Raw genomic sequence first — 21,640 nt, 5'->3', positions numbered from 1 at the left:
TCACTTTTAAAAAGTTTTATTTCCATTCTGAACCTTAGTGAATCATCAGTAAACCCAGCTGATTGGGACCCACTGTGGCTCCATTCTCAGCTTCTCTATGGCAGTTTGTAGTTTTTCAAAGGCTTTGTCTAGATTGTCGTTTACGATGATCAAATCAAAATAGTGGTTGTATGCTCTCTGAATTCGTGCACTTTCATCCACGGTTTTCTTCAAGTCAGAGTCCTGTCAAAGAGTGTTAAAAGGAAATGTTTCTATCATAAGGTGTATTTACTTGCTCAAACACCAAAGTGAATGTCAGAACTAAGTACATTGGACTTTTATTTATGGTGATTAATATTAATTCTCAAAATCTAATTTATATAGTGTTGAAAAAAACATTACCATATGTTCATACCCTAGTCTTTACAGCAGAGTTCATGTTTGCTTTATGAGTATTCTCTATCTTCTATTTCATTGATCTTAGGAAAATATTCCTAATTAAACAACTGCTGATAATAAACTCAGGGTGAAATCTAAGGTAATAAAAGAATTATTTTAGGTTTCTAGCACAACTATAGCATCCTCTTCAAATGATTTTTTTTTTAATTTGAATATATGTATGACATCCTAGAAAAAGAATCCTAGAATTTTCCCTTTGTGTTTTTGTCTTGCTTCTTCATGATCCTGCATGCCAGCTGAGGTGGTCAGTACAATGAAACCAAACTGGTGGGACAGGAGATTATTCTGCCATTTTTCTAGATCTTTGAGTTGTACATAATATCTGGGGCTGATAACTCCACAGTTGTTTAACCTGCTTATGAGGTTTGTAACAATTTTCCCAGCTCTGTGATCATGAATGATTTCAAATTTGCCAGTGTAACCACGTTTCATCATCACAGTTTAGAAACTGGATAATGACTTTGGAGCATGGCCTAGTAAGAACCTGGCATTTGCCTCTCTTTTCAGCATTGTTAATGCTCTTAAGAGCATCTGCCAGGGCATTCATGTATACCAATATGGCGGCACAGAAAGATGGTGGAAAGAGTTCAAAAGATTTTTATCTTACAGGTTCTGTAGATCATGGAAACCATTCTGCAGTGACTTTTAAGCTCAAAGCCAAATCTGCTGCCTAATTCTAGGAAAGAGAATCTTAGAAATGTATTTTGAAGACTAACCACATGTTTCCCACCTCCAACAACATATACTCACACACACATTTATTTCTGTAGCTAGCATTGTTTATATTTTGTAAAATATTTTGGAATAATGTGGAGAATAAATAAGTAATGGGTTCTGCATGAGCAAGTGAAGCTTTTCATTAAATTGCAACTTTAAAAATGAAATTTCACATTTTTTCTATATGTTCTTCAAATATTTATTGAGTTCCTATTAAGGTGTCTACTATGTCTACTCCTCCAGTGGAGGAGAAAGATAAAGGGCAAATAAACACAAAAACTTCCAAGTTGTAATGAGTACTATAAAAGAAACCAACCAAGAACAAAGAATTTTGAGAATTCTACTTTAGAAAGAGTGATTACAAAGACACTGAGTAAATGACATTTAGCCTAAGAACTATAGTGGGGGGAAAGAGCATTCCAAGCAGAGGAAACACCAATGAAAAACCCAGGAGGGAAATGACCCTGATGTGTTTTAAGATACTGAAAGGTCAGGATGGACAGAGGGACTAAGGGTGGGGGTAACATGGAGATGAGTACAGGCTAGGTCCTGGAGGACCCACATGCAATGGAAAGGCATCTCTGGCTTGTGATGGAGAAAGAGGAGATGGAAATGACACCGGACTGGAAATATATTTTGGTGATAAAATCATCAATATTAGCTATGAATGTGAAAAGTGAGGAAAATGAATCAAGATGTGGAAGAAGTAATTGTAGAAAATGCAAAGTTGGGGGTGGGAGTAGGGAGAGCATAATTTTGGGGGGAAAATGTTCTACTTTGTGTATGTTAAGTTTAAGATGTCTTGGGTAACATCTAAGTGCTAAGTAGTGATAGGTTATGCAAGTCAGAGCTCGGCGGCCTGGATTACCTGTACATGAACTAGGAATCATCAATGTAACAATGGTACATAAAACCATTTTACCAATGGTAAAAACACCTAAAGGGAAGTGTAGAGAGACAAATGGGTTCCAAACTAGGCCTTAGGGACACTACTACTTATATTTTAGTTAACATCACTGACATCTCTAAATCAGTTTGAAACAACTAAAATATCTTTTATGATAGATGTACAGCCACAACTCACCTTGAAAATAATTTTTACCTATTACTGTCACTAGCAATCTGGTTCATTAAAAAAAAAAAAAAAAAAAAAAAAGGTTGTTTTGGGAAATAACAATCACATAACAATAGCAGAGTACAACATACAGATGGATCTCTAGACTATATTGGTAGGTGGAAAATGCAGGCAGACTACCGTATATAATAAGAGACTTTTTATGTAAGAAATAGGGGAGAAAGGATACACACATATACATACTTGCTTATATTAAAAACAAATAGTGAAAATGGCTACCTTTGTAGGTGGGTGTGTAGAGGACAGAGAAAAGCTAGATTTTTCTGTTAAGATTTACTTTAGAACTATTAAATGTATAGAATGATACAACAGAATTAAATTCACATGAAAAAAAGAACAATACCTGAAAATAAAAAGCAAAATGAAATAAACCAGTGTTTTAAGTTGATGGTTTAACTACACAGAAAGGAATTATTTCAGTAACATTAAAATTAAATAATACCCACTGGAAGAGATCTTAGGAAAAACTTTTTTAAAAGCCCAAAACTTAAAAGTTTTCAATAATCATACTATTGACATTAATACTGTTACTCAGAAATCATATACATAGTAGGTTCTCAGTTTATATGTAAAGTAAGAAATTATGTTATCAGGAACCAATATTTTCAGCATAAGAAAAATGACAAATACAGAGAAGTAAAATAATGTAAAGTTTAAATTGGAACCATCAAATTGAACTAATGATGTGTGTTTTCTGAAAAAGGAAAATATATTTCCTATATCTGGCTACCGAAAAGGCCTAGAAATAATGAGTAACTAAGTTGAATGCACAACTTTAGTACCTATATCGTCTCTAAATACCATTTCCCACTAAAAGGAACCAGGGATTTTGGATGGCTGGTTCCAGGTCTGGGCCAATAAATGTGTAAGAAACCTGGAACAGTTTGTTGTACTAGAAAGAAAAGAGTCGTCAAAGATTATTGGGGTTGTGTTAAAAAGACTCAGAAGACAAACTGAATATTCCCATGAGCTAAACATAGGCCAATTTAAACATCAAAACGAATGGTAAGTAGAGGCACCTAGGTGGCTCTGTCAGTTAAGTGCCTGACTAGATTTCAGCTCAGGTCATGATCTTATAGTTGTGAGATCAAACCTAGTGTCAGGCTTCTGTTAAGCATGGAGCCTCCTTAGGATTCTCTTTTTCCCTCTCTCTCAAAATATATAAACATTAAAAAAAAGAGTAATAACTAAGTACACAGAGAGGAAGTATTTCAAGGGACTTTAAACACAGTGATTTGACTGTATGTATTCAGGGGATAAACCCTAAGGACCAAAAAAAAAAAACCAAAAACAAAACAGTTCATGGTAATCATACCCCGTAGTGTCAGTATACTTATTCTCACACTGCTGTGTGTATACTGTGTGATTAAGTAAATGAGCAATTATATGATTATTTTAGGTCTAACATTCCCAGTGTTTCTGAGAACTGGGATACTCAGGGTAGGGGAATGGAGATATACATATAAAAGAGGTTAAATAAAAACCTTGTAATTCTGAATTTGAATGGGAAGTTTCAGTATGAATTTGACATAGTTTGCTTCAGACATACAACAGAAAAACATATAACCTACCTCTGTCTACCTGAAAGGTATAGCTAGAAACAATGATCAATCTTGTGACAATGTACACCCCTAGTATTATTATCTTAAAACACCATTTACCCTAAAAGGAACCAGAGCTTCTTGAAGAAACAGCTGATGCCTGGCCTAGAAAAGGAAATGTACAAGAGGAGCCTGGAATATCTGTCATACCAGATAGCAAGGAAGATATCAGAGACTATTGGGCTCATGAAATAAGGTCTCAAGGGCCAACTTGAATAAGCTCCTATTGGTCAAAGATGGGGCAATTTGAGCATCAGTAAGAACAATAACTGCGATAGAGTAACCATATCAAAAACTCATATCATGTGCTCATAATCAAACTAAAAAAAACAAAAAAAAAACCCTTATTTGATCGCCTGTTGCCTCTGGGTGCTCTTAAGGAACAAATCCATTATTCTGAAAAGTGACCCATAAAAAGGAAAGTATCAACATATACCCTGACCTTCCTATTTGAACTCTATTTCAGAGTAATCAACTAGTTGATAAGGAAAAGTTATTTCTTAGAAGAGCTCTAGTTTATAAATTCATAAAGAATGACAAACTTTGAATACTACCATTTTACAATCCCTGAAATAAGTGATCCAGGCAAAGATGAATAAAACTTGCTGAAATCATTAGGTAAAAAGCTACTACTTTATAGACTGGGCTAAGGACATTTGAACACACTGAGCATTCTTATCACAAAAAGAGCACCTTTAATATGCCTCATAATGTAACAAAACAAGAAGTATCACTTATTAATTATTCTTAAGAAATAAAAGTGAACCTATATCTGATCCATCAGTTCACAGGAAATACAAGGAATAGAGGGAAATGACACAATGGGGACAGAACTGGTGAAAATCTAGACTCTGGAGCACTCTATAGAATAACTGACTTCATTTTTTGAACAACTAAATTAGAAGGTTACAAGAGAGGAGAGGGAGGGAAGCAGTGAGAATTTACAGATTAGAACGGAATAAAGTGATGTCTACTGCCAGCTAAGATGTAGTAACAGATATTTGACTAACCCTCTTGTCTCACAATGAAAACAGACAGAATGTACAGAAAAAGTTTTTAAGACCTCATGCATGAGGCAACAAAAGACTGATATTTCAGAGAAGCAGAAAACAAATGAAGTGAGCCCTATGACCACCCCAGCTTACTGTCTTGAAAGACTTTCTAGGCTGCAGCACACAAGGTAGAACCCAGGAGGAGCCTACCCAACATTCTGAGTTGGGACAGAGCTGAGAGCCCAGGGAAACCAAGGGGGCAAGGGTTCTCAGGACAGAATACCTGAACAGAACAGCAGCATGGAGAGAGAACTTCAGAGACTTGCAAAGACCCATCCCCTTCCGGCATTCAGCTATATACCAATTAGGGCAGTGTAAACCTACCTGAGGCCGCCAAAGAACCACCAGAAAAAATGAGAGGTACTCAAGTTGAGCCAGGAACAGGACCTCTTCTCATCAGGCAGCACAGAAAACCTCGATGCAGAAGCCACTCAGAAGAGCCCTCAAATGGTCTTGCCTCACAGGTGAACAATAACTGCCCGTAAATCAAGAACTATTCTGGTCCTACCTAACACATTTTAAAAGCAAGACCTGAAAGGAACAAACTGTTTCCCAACAAGTGCATCTCAGAACAAAGCTCACAATGCCTGAAAGCAGCAGGAAAATAGGACCAATGTGAGAAGAAAAGTCATTCAAGTCAAAACTGATCCAGAACTGACATAAATGTCAGAATTAGTAAACAAGGACATGAAAACACTTATTATATTTCAGATATTCAAAAAGTGAAGCAGAAACATAGAGAAGCCTGAAAAAGAACAAAGCAGAGTAACACTACATGATTTCAAGGCTTATCAGCAACAGCGTGGGAAGAGAGAGATGCAGTGGAAAGGAAGGATTCTGAAGGGGCACAAGGGCATCTTTGGAGGTAATGGACATGTCTATTATCCTGACTGTGATGGCTTTATGGGTATATACATATGCCCAGACTTACCAAGTGGTACACTTTTAGTACGTAAAGTTTATTGTAAGTCAGTTATCTTTTGATTAAACCGCAGGGGTGGGTGGGGGGAAGAAGTTTAGAAGACATCAAGTAAATGAAATGTGTTGATCTTGTTTGGATCTGATTTGAATAAATCAACTGTAAAAAAATTCTAACTCTTGGAGAAATTCAAATATGGATGGTATATTTGATGATGTTAAAAGTTGCTCTCAGGGCTCCTGGGTGGCTCAGTCGGTTGAGCATCCAACTTCAGCTCAGGTCATGATCTCATGGTTTGAGGGTTCAAGCCCCACATCAGGCTTTGCGCTGACAGTATGGACCCTGCTTCGGATTCTTGGTCTCCCTCTCTCTCTCTCTGTCCCTCTCCCACTCGTACTCTCTCTCAAAAACAAATAACCATTAAAAAAAAAGAAGTTGCTCTTATTAATTTTTTTGTGTTAATGGTGTTACAGTTAGGTTTAAAAAAACCTTTATGTTTTAGAGATAGATACTGAAATATTTACTGCTGACATATCAAAGATTTGCTTTAAAATAATCCAAGTAAGGGAGGAAATGAAGAGAGGTCTAATTAAAACACAAATGGCATGTATTATTGAAGCTAGGTGATGGGCATATGGGAGTTCATTTTTTTTCCTCTTCTGTATATATTTTAAGTTTCCTATAATATGAAGAGAGAGAGTAGGAAAACAAAAGAAAACATGCAACAAAAACTAAAAGTCAGAACCTACTACCAGTAGTAAACCTTATGATGAATATGCTTGTTAATGGTCTTGGAGCCTTTTGCTCATTGGTAAAATGAGAGACGGATTAATATGCATATTTTAGTACTGTTCCCTTTCACTTACATAGAGGAAACAAACTTGTGTTTTATGTATGTATGTATGTATGTATGTATGTAAAGCTTATTTATTTATTTAGAAAGAACCAGTGGGGGAGGGGCATGAGGGGCACGGGGTGTGTGTGAGGGCGCAGACAGAGGATCCAAAGCAGGTTCTGTGCCATCAGCCAAGAAAGAGCCTGATGGGGGGCTCAAACACACAAACCGTGAGATCATGACCTGAGCTGAAGTCAGATGCTTAACCGACTGAACCACCCAGGAGCCCCTAAAGCCACACTGTCCCAGATCCTAGTGACATCTCATGAATGAATTTTTATTCTGTAATATATATTTATTTCGTGAATATTATTGGAATAAAACGTGTCCAAAATAAAACAGAAAAAATCTTAGGAAGACAATAATATTGTTAGCCTGAAAAGAACTGCTCACCGTCAAAAGCTTAGTAGTGATGCCAGCATCCACCACTGCCTTGTGCATGGCACGTAACGTCTCTAGTTCTGGAGCAGCAATAAATACAACATAGGGCATGAACTCGGATGTCCTCAGCACTTTCAAGGCCTGTGTAGAAGAACAATTACAAACCAACTTAGATGGGATTAGAATTTATGTTATCCTTTAATTTATACTAAATGCTAAATAATCAGTCTATCTGCCCTCTCACTAAGAATTAGGGCTGTAAATTAATACTTGCCCCCTTCTATCTTTTTGATTCCATACAGTACTTTCTCAGTGATCCAGTAACTATGTTCTGACCTCAGTCACATTACTCTTTAATCCTTTTGAACAAAGTAATTAAAAAAATCATCAAGAATGATGTAAATGCTTTATATGTTATTTGTAGAATTCTGTTAATATTGAAAAAGCAGAAATAATCTCAGTGTCTATTGAGAGTGGTATATAAATTAATATACATTTGTACTATGCAGCAATTACAAACAACTAAAAACAAAAGCTCTACAGTAACTCATGAAAACATTTTCAAGAGATACTGTTTAATGAAAAAAACTAAAGAATCTGTATAGAATTTCCTATTTATATAAAAAAATAGCCCATTAAAATTATAGATATATCTGTATTTAAGGTATATAAAATGACAAAGATATACACTGAACTAAATAATTATCTCTGAGTAGGGAAGTTAGGTGGAGTTGAATGTGGAGGGGTGGGAAGGGGTCGGTGAGAAAGACAGGGAATGAGAATGAAGAGATTGTTGTGTGTGAGTATGTGTGTTGGGTGGGAAGGGGTGTGACTTTAATCTTTTATTCTTTGTGTTGCAGCTTTGTTGAAAATTTAAAATTAACATTTCCTAACACATGCATTATATATTACTTGAGCAAGTAAGTAAATACTAAACTATCAAGTTCTATTGCTATCCAAGCCTCTATTGGCGAATTGATCAGAAATTATCATGTGGATGCATGATAAAGTTCTCTATCACCACCCTCACAATTTGAAACAAAACAAAACAAAACAAAAAACCCCAACAAACAAAAAACTCCACAGAAATCAAAATTTTAAAAACAGTTTTGGAATCCATGCAGCTTACTTGTGGGTTGACATCCAAGATGCAAGTTCGTCCAGTTTGGACAACTTCAAGAATAGAATCAATTTTGGTTCCATAGAGATTTCCTTCATATTCCCCATGTTCCAAATATTTTCCAGCTTTAATATCTGCTTCCATCTCAGAACGTGACACAAATTTATATGCCTGACCATCTTTTTCATCTTCCCTTGGTTTCCGTGAAGTAACTAAAATAATGTTGAGAATTTATACAAAGATGCAAATTGAGACTAAAATGCACAGGTAGCTTAGGATTTTTACATTTAGTGCAGGGTTTGGCAAATTATGGCCTATGGCCAAATCTGTTCTGCTTCTTATTTTTGTGAATAAAATTTGATTAGACCACAGCTATGGCTCATTTATTACCTAGGGTTTCATTCATTTCACAATTGTGTAGCAGTTTGTGACAGAGAATAGACGGCCTGCCAGGCCTAAAATATTTACTATGTGGCCTTGAATTAAAAAGTTTGCTGACCCATGGGGTACCTGGGTGGCTCAGTGGGTTAAGTGTCCAACTTCTGCTCAGGTCATGATCTTGTGGTTAATGGGTTCAAGCCCTGCAGCAGGCTCTGCACTGACAATGTGGAGTCTGCTTGGGATTCTCTGTCTCTCCCTCTCGCTCTGCCCCACCCCTGCTCTCACTCTCTCTCAAAATAAATAAATGTAAAAAAAAAAAAAAAAAAAAAAAAGTTTGCTGCCCCTTGACCTACAAGACTGTTTAAAGAGGTAGTCCCCCATACACAATTTATATTAAAAAAAAATGTGCTTTATAAAGTCAGCTTGAAACTCAAAATTATTTCCTAGAAGCAGAGCCCTAAATTTAAATTCTTAATTATAATGAATCCTACTAACTATGAGGTATATTGTAGGCGAATATCTTTTCCAGCTGCCACCAGCACTCCCCTTCTTCTTAAGGAATATCAATTATATTCTTTCTTTACGCTTGAACATTTCCTAATTGAGTGCCCAACAAGTGAGCAAAATTCTATTTTTAGTTCGTATTATCAATCTTCTGAAATGCAGTTTTACCCACAAATTATCTATCCTCTTTCTCACCCTAATACCAAACCTTTCTTTGGGCTTCCTGCTTACTGATAATCTGAAATGTTAATTGTTTGTTTTGTACCTTGGTGGTGGATCTAGCCAACACTTGATATTATTATGTTCTATTAACTTACTCTACTTTAACCTAAAGTGTTTTCTTCTGAGAGAATAACAGTGGATAGACCAAGTCAAAATTTAGAGGATGCTTTTGCTTGATATTTTAGGGTTCTGAATACTTCCAGGGATACAAACTCCTTTGCAACTTGGGCTAGCCTAGGAAAGGATATTCTCTTTAAAACTATTGCAAAGATGCAGAGTTAGTGTGTGTATGTGATTTTTCCAGTTTAGCCTTCACCTAGTTTTGGCTAGATTATATATAAAAAGTACTCTTTTACTAATCAAGTACTTACATGTAGATTATCTGATGAGATCATCAAGCACATGTAATTAAAAAGTAATCCAGATTAAAAGTTGACAGTACTTTGACTACTTATAATACCCATAGCACATCAAGAAAACTTTGATAAGAACAGAATGAAATTCAAATATAAGCTCAATAATAAGGGTCTAATTCATAAATGAGGTCATTAAGTACAACAGGACTCCCTTTCTTCTCCCGTTGTTTTCTGGCTCAGCCTTGAAGGTGATGATCCCAGACAACTGTGGAGAGCATTTATAAAGTAACTTAAAGATCTTCAAGATGCTATGATGGCATTTCATATTAAAAAATATGTGACGCCTAAGGTTTCTGAAATTATTCACCAAAGGTAGTATGAAAAAACTTCTAAAGCAATTTTAAACTCCCCAAATAAATACATACTAGGACTTAGCTCAATATTTGTGAATGTAATTTTAGAAGAGTACTATTTTTGGGTGAAACTCTACAGTGAAACCGTATACGGGAATGTACTACTTGAAATAAATATGTATAGGTGCATATATTGCCCCCATTGCCACCTCCAATGTGTTGAGGGAATCTTAATTCTTGGCAAAATGTTTTTAGTTTACAAGCAAATATTAACTATAATCCCATTCTCTAGTGAAAACTAGAAACAAAAATCTAACAAAACCCAGCAACAATACTGCCACATATTTAAGTCCCTTTCCATTCCCAGGACAGAGAAATTAGAATGGGGTGACTTTACTACAAATGATTCCTTAGGCTTATATACTAAGCAAACAAGTAATGTGATTTCTTAGAATTTAATTGTATGGCAAAATTCTAAATTTTTACAGCTCTTCAAATGAGAGAACAATCAACAAAGTAACATTTTTGGTGTTGTTAAACTCAAGATGTCAATGTTAAAGAGCAAACTTGATTCAGAAGGTAGCCCATCCCCCTGGATTAATAATTTTTTCTATTTTATTTTAGGATCATTTAATATATAAAGAAAAATCAACTTAATATAATGCCAGCGTTTACCTCCTTCCCTATGAGACTTTCTCGTCCATACCACCTGACAATATGCAGCACAATACTATATACCAGGAATTAGGCAAACTTGTCATAATTTTTTGGTGTTTCTTTTTTGTGTGGATTGTGAGATATAAAAAGAAAAACAAAAAACAAAGCAAAAAAACAAAACTAAGCTAGATGCTATATAAACGTGAATGATTTTAAGAGAAAACACACCTACATTATATGAAGAAGTGAGAGTTAACTTAACGTATGGATATATTTAAATCTTTCTATATAAAAATTCAGATTTGAAACTTTACTAAAGTAACAGTCTGAAGAAAGGTAAAATAAGTACATCTTTCTGGAAATTAATTTGGCACTAAGAAATCAAGAAATTAAAATTATCCATCTATCTAATAACTTTAAATTTTAGATTTATGTATACACATTTTATCATCTCTTGTAACAAAAATAACTACTCAAACTATATAAATGGGCAATAACAGTATACTTCTTTGCTGGAATATTAAGAAGCTGTTAAGATTTCTTTTAGGTTTACCAGGGTAAAGTAGACATAACATAAAATTGATCATTTTAACCATTTTTAAGTGTGCAATTTAGTGGCATTAATTATATTCACATTATTGTACAACCATCATCACCACTACCCATTTCCAGAACATCTTCATCATCTCAAACTGAAATTCTGTGTCCATTAAACGCTGACTTCCCATTATGCTCTCCCCTAGGCTCTGGTAATTACTACTCCACTTTCTGTCTCTATGAATTTGATTATTCTAGGTATCTCATACAAATGGAACTGTACAATATCTGTCCTTCTGTGTCTGGCTTATTTCAGCATAATGTTTTCAAGGTTCACCCATATGATAGCATGGATCAGAATTTCATTCTTTTTTAAGGCTGAATAATATTCCACTGTCCGTATATACCACTTAGTTTACTCATTCATGCACTGATGGACATCTACACTATTGCTATCTTTTGGTTATTGTAAATAATGCTATGAACACTCATGTACAAATATCTTACTCCCTGCTTTCAATTCCTTTGGGTATATTCCCACAAGCTGAATTGCTAGATCATATGGTAATTCTATGTTTATTTTTCTGAGGAACTGCTATACTGTTTTCCACAGCAGATAACACTATTTTACAGTCTCCTCAGTAACAAACACACGTTCTCATATCTCTACATCTTTGCCAGTACTTATTATTATCTGTTTTTTTAAAAATACATAATTCCATCCCCTAATGAGTATAAAGTGGTATATCATTGGGGTTTTGATTTGCATTTCCCTAATAATTAGTGATGTTCAGCATCTTTTTCCTGTGTTTACTGGCCATTTGTGTATCTTCTTTGGAGACATTTCTATTCGGATTCTTTGCCCATTTCTGAACTGGTTTATTTTGTTGTTGTTGTTGTAGGATTAATGTTTACTATATATATACACACACACACACACACACACACACACACACATAATACATACATATAATGACTTGTGGGGAAAAGCTCATGATATAATTTCATTCATCAAATACTTGTTGGGTGTATACTATGTGCTAGATCCTATTCTAGGGTCTACAGCAGTACAAAAGACAGAGCAGCTCTCTGTTCTCATGGGACATATTCTTGAATGTGGAGACAGTGAGCAGTCAAATGAGAATTTAAGTGTAAAACACAACCACTAAGTACTGGGGAGGCTATTTTAGATTGAATGGTCAGTAAAGGCCTCTGAGAAGGTGAGATCTGAATAAAAACTAAAATTCAAGCATTTGAAGATCTGGGAGGCAGTGTTCCACGCTAAGGGATCAACAAGAACAAAAAGTTGTGAATGATAAGTTTAAGTAAGGAGTTTGAAGAAAAGAAAGAAGTGTGTTAAGTAGGGAAAAAAGTAGGTGAATTTTATATGAATAATATAGTCACAATTCTGTGGTTAGTAGTTAGTTTAACTGTGTTCTCTATACTTATAAGCAAAATGCTGAATAAGACTTTTTTTTTTTTGGTAGTCTTACAGTATCCCTCAAGTCCCAAGTAGATGCTACAATGCCAAGGATCTACAGCTTCCTCTTTCAGGGTTTACCAAAAAGTGGCCAACATGGTCCTAGGACCGTCTGCTCACCTGCCTCTGTCTAATATATACTCAGAAAGAAGTCACTGACATTATGAATCATAGGTTCAGGGCAGAACGCTTTATTTTCTTCTCCTTTACCCCACAGTAAAATGATTCTCCCTGGGGAATTGTGAAAGCCCATGAGACATATCGTAGCAGTGGAGCGACTTGTACTCCCACTGTCTGGCAAAGCAGAAAGGCACTTCCTGTGGGCTGTGTGTGTAGGGATGTGTGTGTATTCAAAAGATAGCCTGGCCTGAACTTTTCTGAAGGTATCCTGCACAGAAAGACAAAATGAAAGGCAGAGAACCAAGCAAAAGAGAATATGAGATACAGGAATGGAGCTTGGCATGGGTCTCAAGGGGACAGCTGGAGATCATAATAGCCTGGCCAGGGAATTGCAAAGTAGAGAGGTCTTTACAGAGTCTCCAAAGAACCTAGCTACAAACAGGCCTCAAGGAAGAAAAGAGTATTCAGACATTTGTGACATAAAGAACTCTAGTCCCCAAAAGGCAAGATTTTACAGGACAGGCCTTTTATCCTCACTTCTTCTGCCCTGACCCTGAAAACCAGACACAGCAGAGCAGGATATGAAGGGAGAATAATAGAACAAACTATACCCTTCCCTTCCCAATGTAGGTCCTAAGCCAAGAGTCAGGAATGAGCTGTAAGGAAGGGAAAAATAGTGAATTGGATGCAACACTGAAGTTTTGAATTGGAGTAGCCTTATTTTTTTTCCATACCCAAAATAAAATCTTATTTGACAAAATGACATAATTCTCATAACTACAAGTGACTAGAAAGTTATAGAATCTCCCAGGGGACTGAAGGAAAAGAAGAGAGAAAGAAGATCTGATAGTGCATGTATGAAGTCAGTGACTGGATGAAAATAAAGCTCTTTCCCATTTGTGCTCCCAAAGAGCTCAGCCATCCAACAAACCAGTTAGTTATATGCTTGCCAGAAAAAATTAGTCGGGTGACCTAACTTCCTAAAGGTATTAGGAAATGAATGTGTATTCAAACCATGTGAGAAGGGATTTTAGTGGACTGATAGCTGTTTCCCCAAATTCAGGAAAAGATTTTAAATTAATGAATTATTGATGGATGCTAAAACAATTGGGTAAAAGTTTGCTGAGGAGAATACTTACACAGTTTCAAAGTATTTTTGAACACATTACTTATCAACAACAAATGGGAGAAAAATTATCTTTTACAGTGAAGAAATCTATCAGACATCACCTAAATCAATAATCAAAGTTAACATCATCAGTAATGGGACATATTGACAAGATGTACCTCCAGATGTGATGTTCAGAGAAGGATAAAACATGACTTCTGTTTTTCTAGTAACAATAATGCATGACCAGAACCTAATCACAGGGAAACAATCAGGTGAACTCCTAGTGGAGATCATTTACATTAAATGGATAAAAGACTCCAAATAAAAGGCAGAGGCTGGCAGAATGCATTAAAACAAATAAACAAAACAAAAACCATAATCCAACTATATGCTGTCTCCAAAAGACACACTTTAGATTCAAAGACACAAATAGGTTGAAAGTTAAAAAAAAAAAAAAAAAAAAAAAAAAGGAAAAATACCCCATACAAACAATAACACAAATAGACCTGGAATGCCTATACGTATGCCACACAAAATAAACCTAAAGACAAAGACTGTTACTAGAGACAAAGAAGAACATTTTATAATGATAAAAGTGTGAATCCATCAAAAGAATTTAAAAATTACAAACATATATGCATCTAACAACAGACTTCCCAAAACACATGCTGCAAAAACTGACAGAATTGAAGGGAGAAATAGTTAAGTCAATAATATTTGGAGACTTCAACACCACACTTTGAATAATGGATAGAACAAATAGGGAAGAAGATCAACAAGGAAATAAAAGGCTTAAATAATACTATAAACCAACTAAACATAACAGACATCTGTAGAACACTCTACCCAAAGATAGCAGAATACACATTGTTCCCAAGAGTACCTGGAACATTCTTCAAAACAGACTGTACCTGAGGTTATAAAGCCAGTCTCAATGAATTTAAAAAAAGTGAAATCATACACTATTTTCTCACCACAGTGGCATGAATTGGAATTCAGTAACAGAAGAAATTCAGGAAATTAACAAATACATGGAAATTAAACAATATGCTCCTTAACAACCAATGGGTCAAATAGGAAATCACACGTGTAAATAGAAAATACTTTGAGATAACTGAAAACAAAAACACAACACCAAATATTGGGAGATGCAGCAAAGCAGCTGCTTCTAGGAAACTTTACAGCTGCAAATGCCTACTTCAAAAGAGCTCAACCCAATAACCTAACCTCTACCCAAAGAAAATGAAAAAATAGCAAACTAAACCCAAAATAAGAAGGAAAGAATAAGGGCTATAACAAAAACTAATGAAATAGAGGATAGAAAATCAATACAGAAAATCAACAAAAGCAAATGTTGGTTTTATGAAAAGAACACCAAAAGTGATAAGCCTTTAGAAAAACTAAGAAAAGAAGAGAGAGGAATCAAATTACTGAAATCAGGAATAAAAGAGGGGGTATTACCATGAATGCTGCAGAAATTCTGAAACTGATTAAAAAGAAATAGAAAATCTCAGTAGACCTACAACATAGAACAAGACTGAATCAGTAGTCAAAATCTATAAAAATAACCCCAGGATAGCTTCAAGGGTAAAGTCTATGAAACATTTAAACAAGAATTAACATCAATCCCTTACAAACTCTTCCAAAAACAAAAAACAAACAAACAAACAAAAAAAACCAGAAGAAAAAGGAACACTTCCCAACTCAGCATATGAGTCCAGCATTAGCACAATTATCAACATTAGCCAATGTCATGAGAAATGAAATCTAGAGACTAGTACCTCTTATGAATATAGGTGCACAAATACTCAACAAAATACTAGCAAACTGATTCTAGAAGCATATAAAAAGGATTATACACTACAACTAATTGGGATTTACCACAGGAACACAATGTAAAAGACTAAAAAACAAAACTCATATTATTGTCTCAATAAACAAAGAATAAACATTTGGTAAAATCCAGTACTTTCTCATGATAAAAAAAAAAAAATCAATAAACTAGGAATAGAAGAGAATTTCTCCAACCTGAAGAAGGTTATCTACAAAAAACCCAGAGCTAACATCATACTTAGTGATGAAAGAGGTATCCCTCTAAGATCATGAATAAAATAAGGATGTCCATTTTTGCCACCTCTATTCCATACTGCACTGGAGATTCTAATCAGGGCAATTAGACAAGAAAAAAAAAATAATTGACAGCCAGTTTAGAGTAATAAGGAACACTATATTTGCAGATGACATAATCTTGTGTACAGAAAATCCCGAGAAATTTGCAAAAAAATAATTATAATAAATGAATTCAGCAAGGTTGAGGGATACAAAACTAATGCACAAAAATCAGCTGCATTTCTATACACTTGAAATAAACAATTTGAAAAGGAAATTAGGAAAATGGCTTTTATTATAGAGTCAAAAAGATTAATATACTTAGGAATAATCTGACAAAAGCAGCATAAGACTTGTTCACTGAAAATTACTGATATTATTGAAAGAAATTAAAGAAGAATAAACTAAAGTGTTTACAGAGCTATCCCCAGAACGCTGAAGACATTGAGGACTTTGAAGCAAGAAGCTAAAAATTTGAGTTGGGGGTATAATTGTGCATTTGGAGCAGGTCAATCCATATCCTCTCCCTCTTCTTGTGAAAGAACACTCTCAGCAGAGGGATATCTGAAAACTCTTCCCTGGAGAAATCTAACAGCTCCCTCCAAAAATATCTTATGCCCACTTTTTGACTCCCCAAACAAAACAGTTGTCTCCTTGCCCATCTCATAAATAAAGCTCAGCCATTTGTCAAGACTTGCTCAAGTATACAGAGCTTCCAATCAGTTTTAACACTTACTTTTAAGTATGGATGTACATCCAAGGATCAGTACCTAAAAGAAAAAATCCTCTAGCATAAAAGGGAAAACACACACAAACATAACACAAGCAGAAAAAGTAACCTGGAGGAAAGCAGAGATAATTTAGCCTATAGAAAAAAAAAAAAAAAACCTAAAAAAAGAATACACTATTTACTATTCTTAGAGATACACAAGATATACAAACAGACAATGCTGTGGAAAAAACAACCACCAAGAAATAGAAAATCCTAAAATGAAAAATATGATTACTTGTGATAAAACACTGAGGGAACAGAACAAAGAACTCACGGTAATCTTTTAAAGAGTAGAATAAAAAGATAAAGGGATAGACAACATGATATAAAAGAGATTGAGAAGATGAATCCAGGATGTTCAACATTCAACTAACAGAAATTCTAGAAAACATGAACAGAGAAAATATGGAGAAATCATCCAAGAAATAATAATTTCCCAGAATTGAGGGACATGAGTCTCTAGTCTGAAGAACCCACTAATCATCAGCACAATGAATAAAAAAAGATGCACACAGGGGCGCCTGTGTGGCTCAGTTGGTTGAGCGTCCGACTTGGGCTCAGGTCATGATCTCGCGGTTCATGAGTTTGAGCTTGGCATTGGGCTCTGTGCTGACAGCTCAGAGCCTGGAGCCTGCTTCGGATTCTGTGTCTCCCTCTCTCTCTGACCCTCCCCTGCTCAACTCTCTCTCTCTCCCTCAAAATAAGTAAACATTTAAAAAAATTATAAAAAAAAAAAAGATGCACACAAAGGCACAGCATTATTAAATTTCAAAATACTGAAAAACAACAGAATGAAACAAACAAAAGACCCTGAATATCTGTGAAAGAAGAATCAGGTCATGTATGAAAGAACAAGAATTACGATGGCACTGGACTTAATAGAACTGGATTCAAGAGTAATGTCTTTTGAGTTTTATAATCTAAAATTTCTATTCTCAGCTAAACAATCAATAGAGGGCAGAAAATATACATCTTTAAATACAAAGAGAAATTATACCTCATACACATTTCTTGTAAAGTAACAAGAGGATGTGTTCCAGCAAAACAAGGTTGCTGTCAACCCAGGACAGCAACAAAGGGAAGCTCTCCTGTGTTAACAGTGGGGCAGCCGGAATGGAGAGTGCGTAGTCCTCATTGAAGCAGGAAGACCTATGGTCCTGAGACAGGAAGCTCCAGGAAAATAAACATGACCTACTGGATGAATCTTTGGTTTAAAACAAATTTATACACATACATGCAAAAAAATCAAGGTAAAGACAGGAAGGAAAAAGGAATTCCAGCAACTGTTAGATGGAAGGAGAGAAAATCTGTTCAAAAAAGTAAAATGCAATGAACTGAAACTAGACCTATTTTTATATTGGGAAGAGTCAGCAAGTCAATAGATAAGGCCTACACTGGATAATGCAAGATATTACAGAATGGTGACATTATTAAGAAATGTGGAAGACTAACAAAATAAATAGCAACAAACATGAAAAGCAACTGTTTCCGGTAAGTAGGTTAAAGGTGGAATACAGCAAGACTGGAAGTTAATTTATCTATCACGTATCTTTAAGAACTACTTGATTAAAATACTGTACATGTATTAACTTGACAAACATGAAAAATAAAACACTTTAAAATACTTAAAATACTTTGGTCACAGCGAAGTTTTTATTTTCTTAACTATTTAACCAGTATTTGTCTGAATTTAGTGATATAAAGTGCTTACAATGGAATCCAAAGCCTTACCCCAAAGGGATTACAAATAGTACATGATTACTCCCCCAACCAATCCCTAAAAGTTTTAGCATTAAGACCACTCACTGAAAATTAAACCTCAAAACATACTAGATGCAAGAAGAGAAACTAGAAAATTCATCGACAAGAGATGGAGTGACATGAGGCTAAGAATTAGCTCAGAACAGCTTAATGGCATTAATATACCTAAAGAAATACTGTTAATCAAAAGGGGGCTTGGTCAGCAAAAGCAGCACAGAAAGGGGAGTTATAGAAGGTGAGGCTGGCTTGTCTCCTGCGTTGTTCAGGGGAAAGAGCGTGTAAATTCCCACATGTAAAGGCCCACACATATCCAAAATAAAGACAAATGTATACTAGTTCTTATAATAAGACTATGATATCATCTAACTCCTTAATGTGATTCCATTCTTATCAAGCATACTTCTGACATTATTTAACTTTCCATATAAATATGCAAATAGGGAAAAAATGCAAAGATGATAAAATGAATGTCGGGCTCATTTAATGGTTATACTTCTCCTATCAGTATTTTCATTTTATATGTCAACCTTTATAATCTTAATTAATGCTGCCTGCTCTGAAGATTCTCACTGTTGATGTGCTATCAAAAAATCAGGTTTACGACCTTGAAGGACAGAGCTACAAGAGAAAACGTACAAAATTCACAAAGGAATTGCCACACTGGAAGTGTCTGAGGATCCAGCAGATTTCCCTCTTTTCTTTACGCTAATGTGGGTAAAAAACACAACTTTTCAGATAGACATCAGTGGTACAAGAAAATACAAAGTGAATGCTGATTTTGCCACAACTCCTAGTACTTGCATTTAACTGACATCTCTGGACTCAGGAGCTTGGAGACACAAGGGCTGCAAGGCAGCAAGCCAACATGGCTACAGCATTATTTCAAGACCTCTGTAGAGTCATCGAGTTTTCCAGTATCTTCTATTTGCTTTCATATCAAAAATTATTAAGAAATAAAAAAAATAATAATCTGGCCCACCTACTCTTTGATGCCAATTAAACAGCAAAGAAAAGGGAGAAAAACTTACATGGCACTGTAGTTCCAAATCTAGTGGGATTCAACACTATGAACCTGTTTTTCAAGCTTCTTCGTCCCACACCTTGAGCACCTATCAATACTAAAGTCTTTCTCTGGAAGGGAGGCATTTTGGCTACTTCCTCATATATCTGGATTTCATGACGATCAAATTCTAAATGCAAAAGGAAATGCAAAATCATCATATTCACTTACCTTTTAGATGGATGAAAAACGTCTGCAATTCTGTTCAATAAGGGCTTCGTTGTCCTGACAAGTAAATATCACTTGAACTGTACTTAGTATAGATTTATTTTTTACAAATTTGGTAAAGTACAATAAATTATTTTTGATCTTGATTTAAACATCTGTTTTCAACCATTTGCCCTTAAAAATTTGGCTAAGGAAGCTAGAAAAACGCCATGTTTTATCTTCACCATATATTCTATCCATTAAAATGTTTCTTATCAATTTGTTATAGAAATAATTCTTTTAATATATACAATCAAACTGCAAATTATCTTTTATAATTTGTTCAGCCAAAAAGTGTATATCAGATATAAAGGACAGAAGTATAACTAGTGTGACTGCTTAAATAAGCCCCATAGAATGAGTATGGCCTTCCAAAAATATCAAAGAACAAATACCATGTGCTGACTTAGCAAATGCCAGTTGGATTAACAAAATGCAGACAAACATATTGATAATTAAACATTAAGATTCTGAATTTATGTACAAAATGAAATTTTGGATCCAAACTATTTTCAGTGAAAATATACTCCAAAATTAAATCTTAGTCAACGAGAAAATTGCAAGTTTTCTATTTTGCAAGAAAGCTTTAAGGACACACATTTAATGAATAATAAAGCCAAAGTGGATTTAAACTAGTATATTACCTGTCATTAGTATTATAACTCTCAATCTGTAGTGATAACACTTCTTCCTTAGGTTATTATCTTAACAGCAACTCTTTATTTGCACAATTTCTCCACCGATTAAACCAATATTGAGAGACTCTCTTTTCCCCTTTTATTATTATTATTATTATTATTATTATTATTATTATTCCCTTCAGAGTGTGCTATTTAGTTTAGTACCAGAAGAGAAGCAGCTCTGATGTCTAGCAAGTACTTTAAAAAATTATCAATTTCTTTCAGAAAGCCTTTTCATTCAAAGAGCTGCATTTCACTCCTATCTGCCTCTATAACTGAAAAGAATAACTATGGTAACTGGGATATTCACGTTTAAGTCTAAAAGATTTAAGAGAGAATCCTACTATATCAGACTAAGATTTGTTTGGTCTACTACTGTTTTCCCAAAAGTATCATGGACAATGCGATGACAGAATAGAGTTGCCCTGAATCATAACTCTTTTAATATCTTCATAAAGGCATTTCTTTAGAAATGACACACAGGGGCACCTGGGTGGCTCAGTTAGTTAAGCATCCGACTTTGGCTCAGGTCATGATCTCACTGTTTGTGGTTCGAGCCCCACATCCAGCTCTGTGCTGACAGCTCGGGAGCCTGGAGCCTGCTTCAGATTCTATGTCTTCCTCTCTTTCTCTGCCCCACCCTCCCCCACTGTCAAAAATAAACATTAAAAAAAAATTAAAAAAAAAGAAAAAAAATGACACATAGTATCAAAGTTCTTTGAAGAAAGTTTTAATAAGATTGTTCCTTCACTAATATAATCATAAATCCTAACCAATTCATTTTATTGTAAATTATAGAATAAAACTCACTGGTGACATATTGAGATTTAAATAATGTCTCCCTATTATACTGGGCCATGTGTTCAAGTGACAGCCCCTTAAAACTGGGTATTCATCTGAATTAGCTTCTTTTAAAATTATTTGTTTAGAGTTTATGCCATATTAATTAATGATATAAAGCTATCTCACTCAGACTTCTCAAAAAGTATTTAAAACATACCTGCATTTCTGGTTGTGAGATACATCATCTTTTTCTTTTTTTTGCTACTTATGGTTCCACAAAAAGGTCCTG

At 35.0% G+C, this 21,640-nt stretch overlaps 1 protein-coding gene and 1 pseudogene across 8 annotated transcripts in view; both read right to left on the bottom strand.

The window, feature by feature from the left end:
- PALS2 (protein associated with LIN7 2, MAGUK p55 family member) overlaps window positions 1-21,640 on the bottom strand; it is a 107,514-nt gene continuing 85,874 nt past the window's right edge. For all 8 annotated transcript variants that reach the window (XM_023250444.2, XM_023250445.2, XM_023250446.2 and 5 more), the window contains 5 exons: window positions 21,569-21,637; window positions 19,650-19,811; window positions 8,268-8,470; window positions 7,151-7,279; window positions 1-222 (listed from right to left, as the gene is read on the bottom strand). In XM_023250444.2, coding sequence (XP_023106212.2) covers window positions 46-222; window positions 7,151-7,279; window positions 8,268-8,470; window positions 19,650-19,811; window positions 21,569-21,637 — 740 coding nt within the window. In that variant the 3' untranslated portion in view covers window positions 1-45. The remainder of the gene's footprint in view (window positions 223-7,150; window positions 7,280-8,267; window positions 8,471-19,649; window positions 19,812-21,568; window positions 21,638-21,640) is intronic.
- Window positions 230-1,020, bottom strand: LOC102900271 (annotated as a pseudogene).

This window comes from Felis catus, chromosome A2, assembly GCF_018350175.1.
Source record: "Felis catus isolate Fca126 chromosome A2, F.catus_Fca126_mat1.0, whole genome shotgun sequence".
NCBI lineage: Eukaryota > Metazoa > Chordata > Mammalia > Carnivora > Felidae > Felis > Felis catus.
This window is presented reverse-complemented; position numbering and strand designations above follow the sequence as displayed.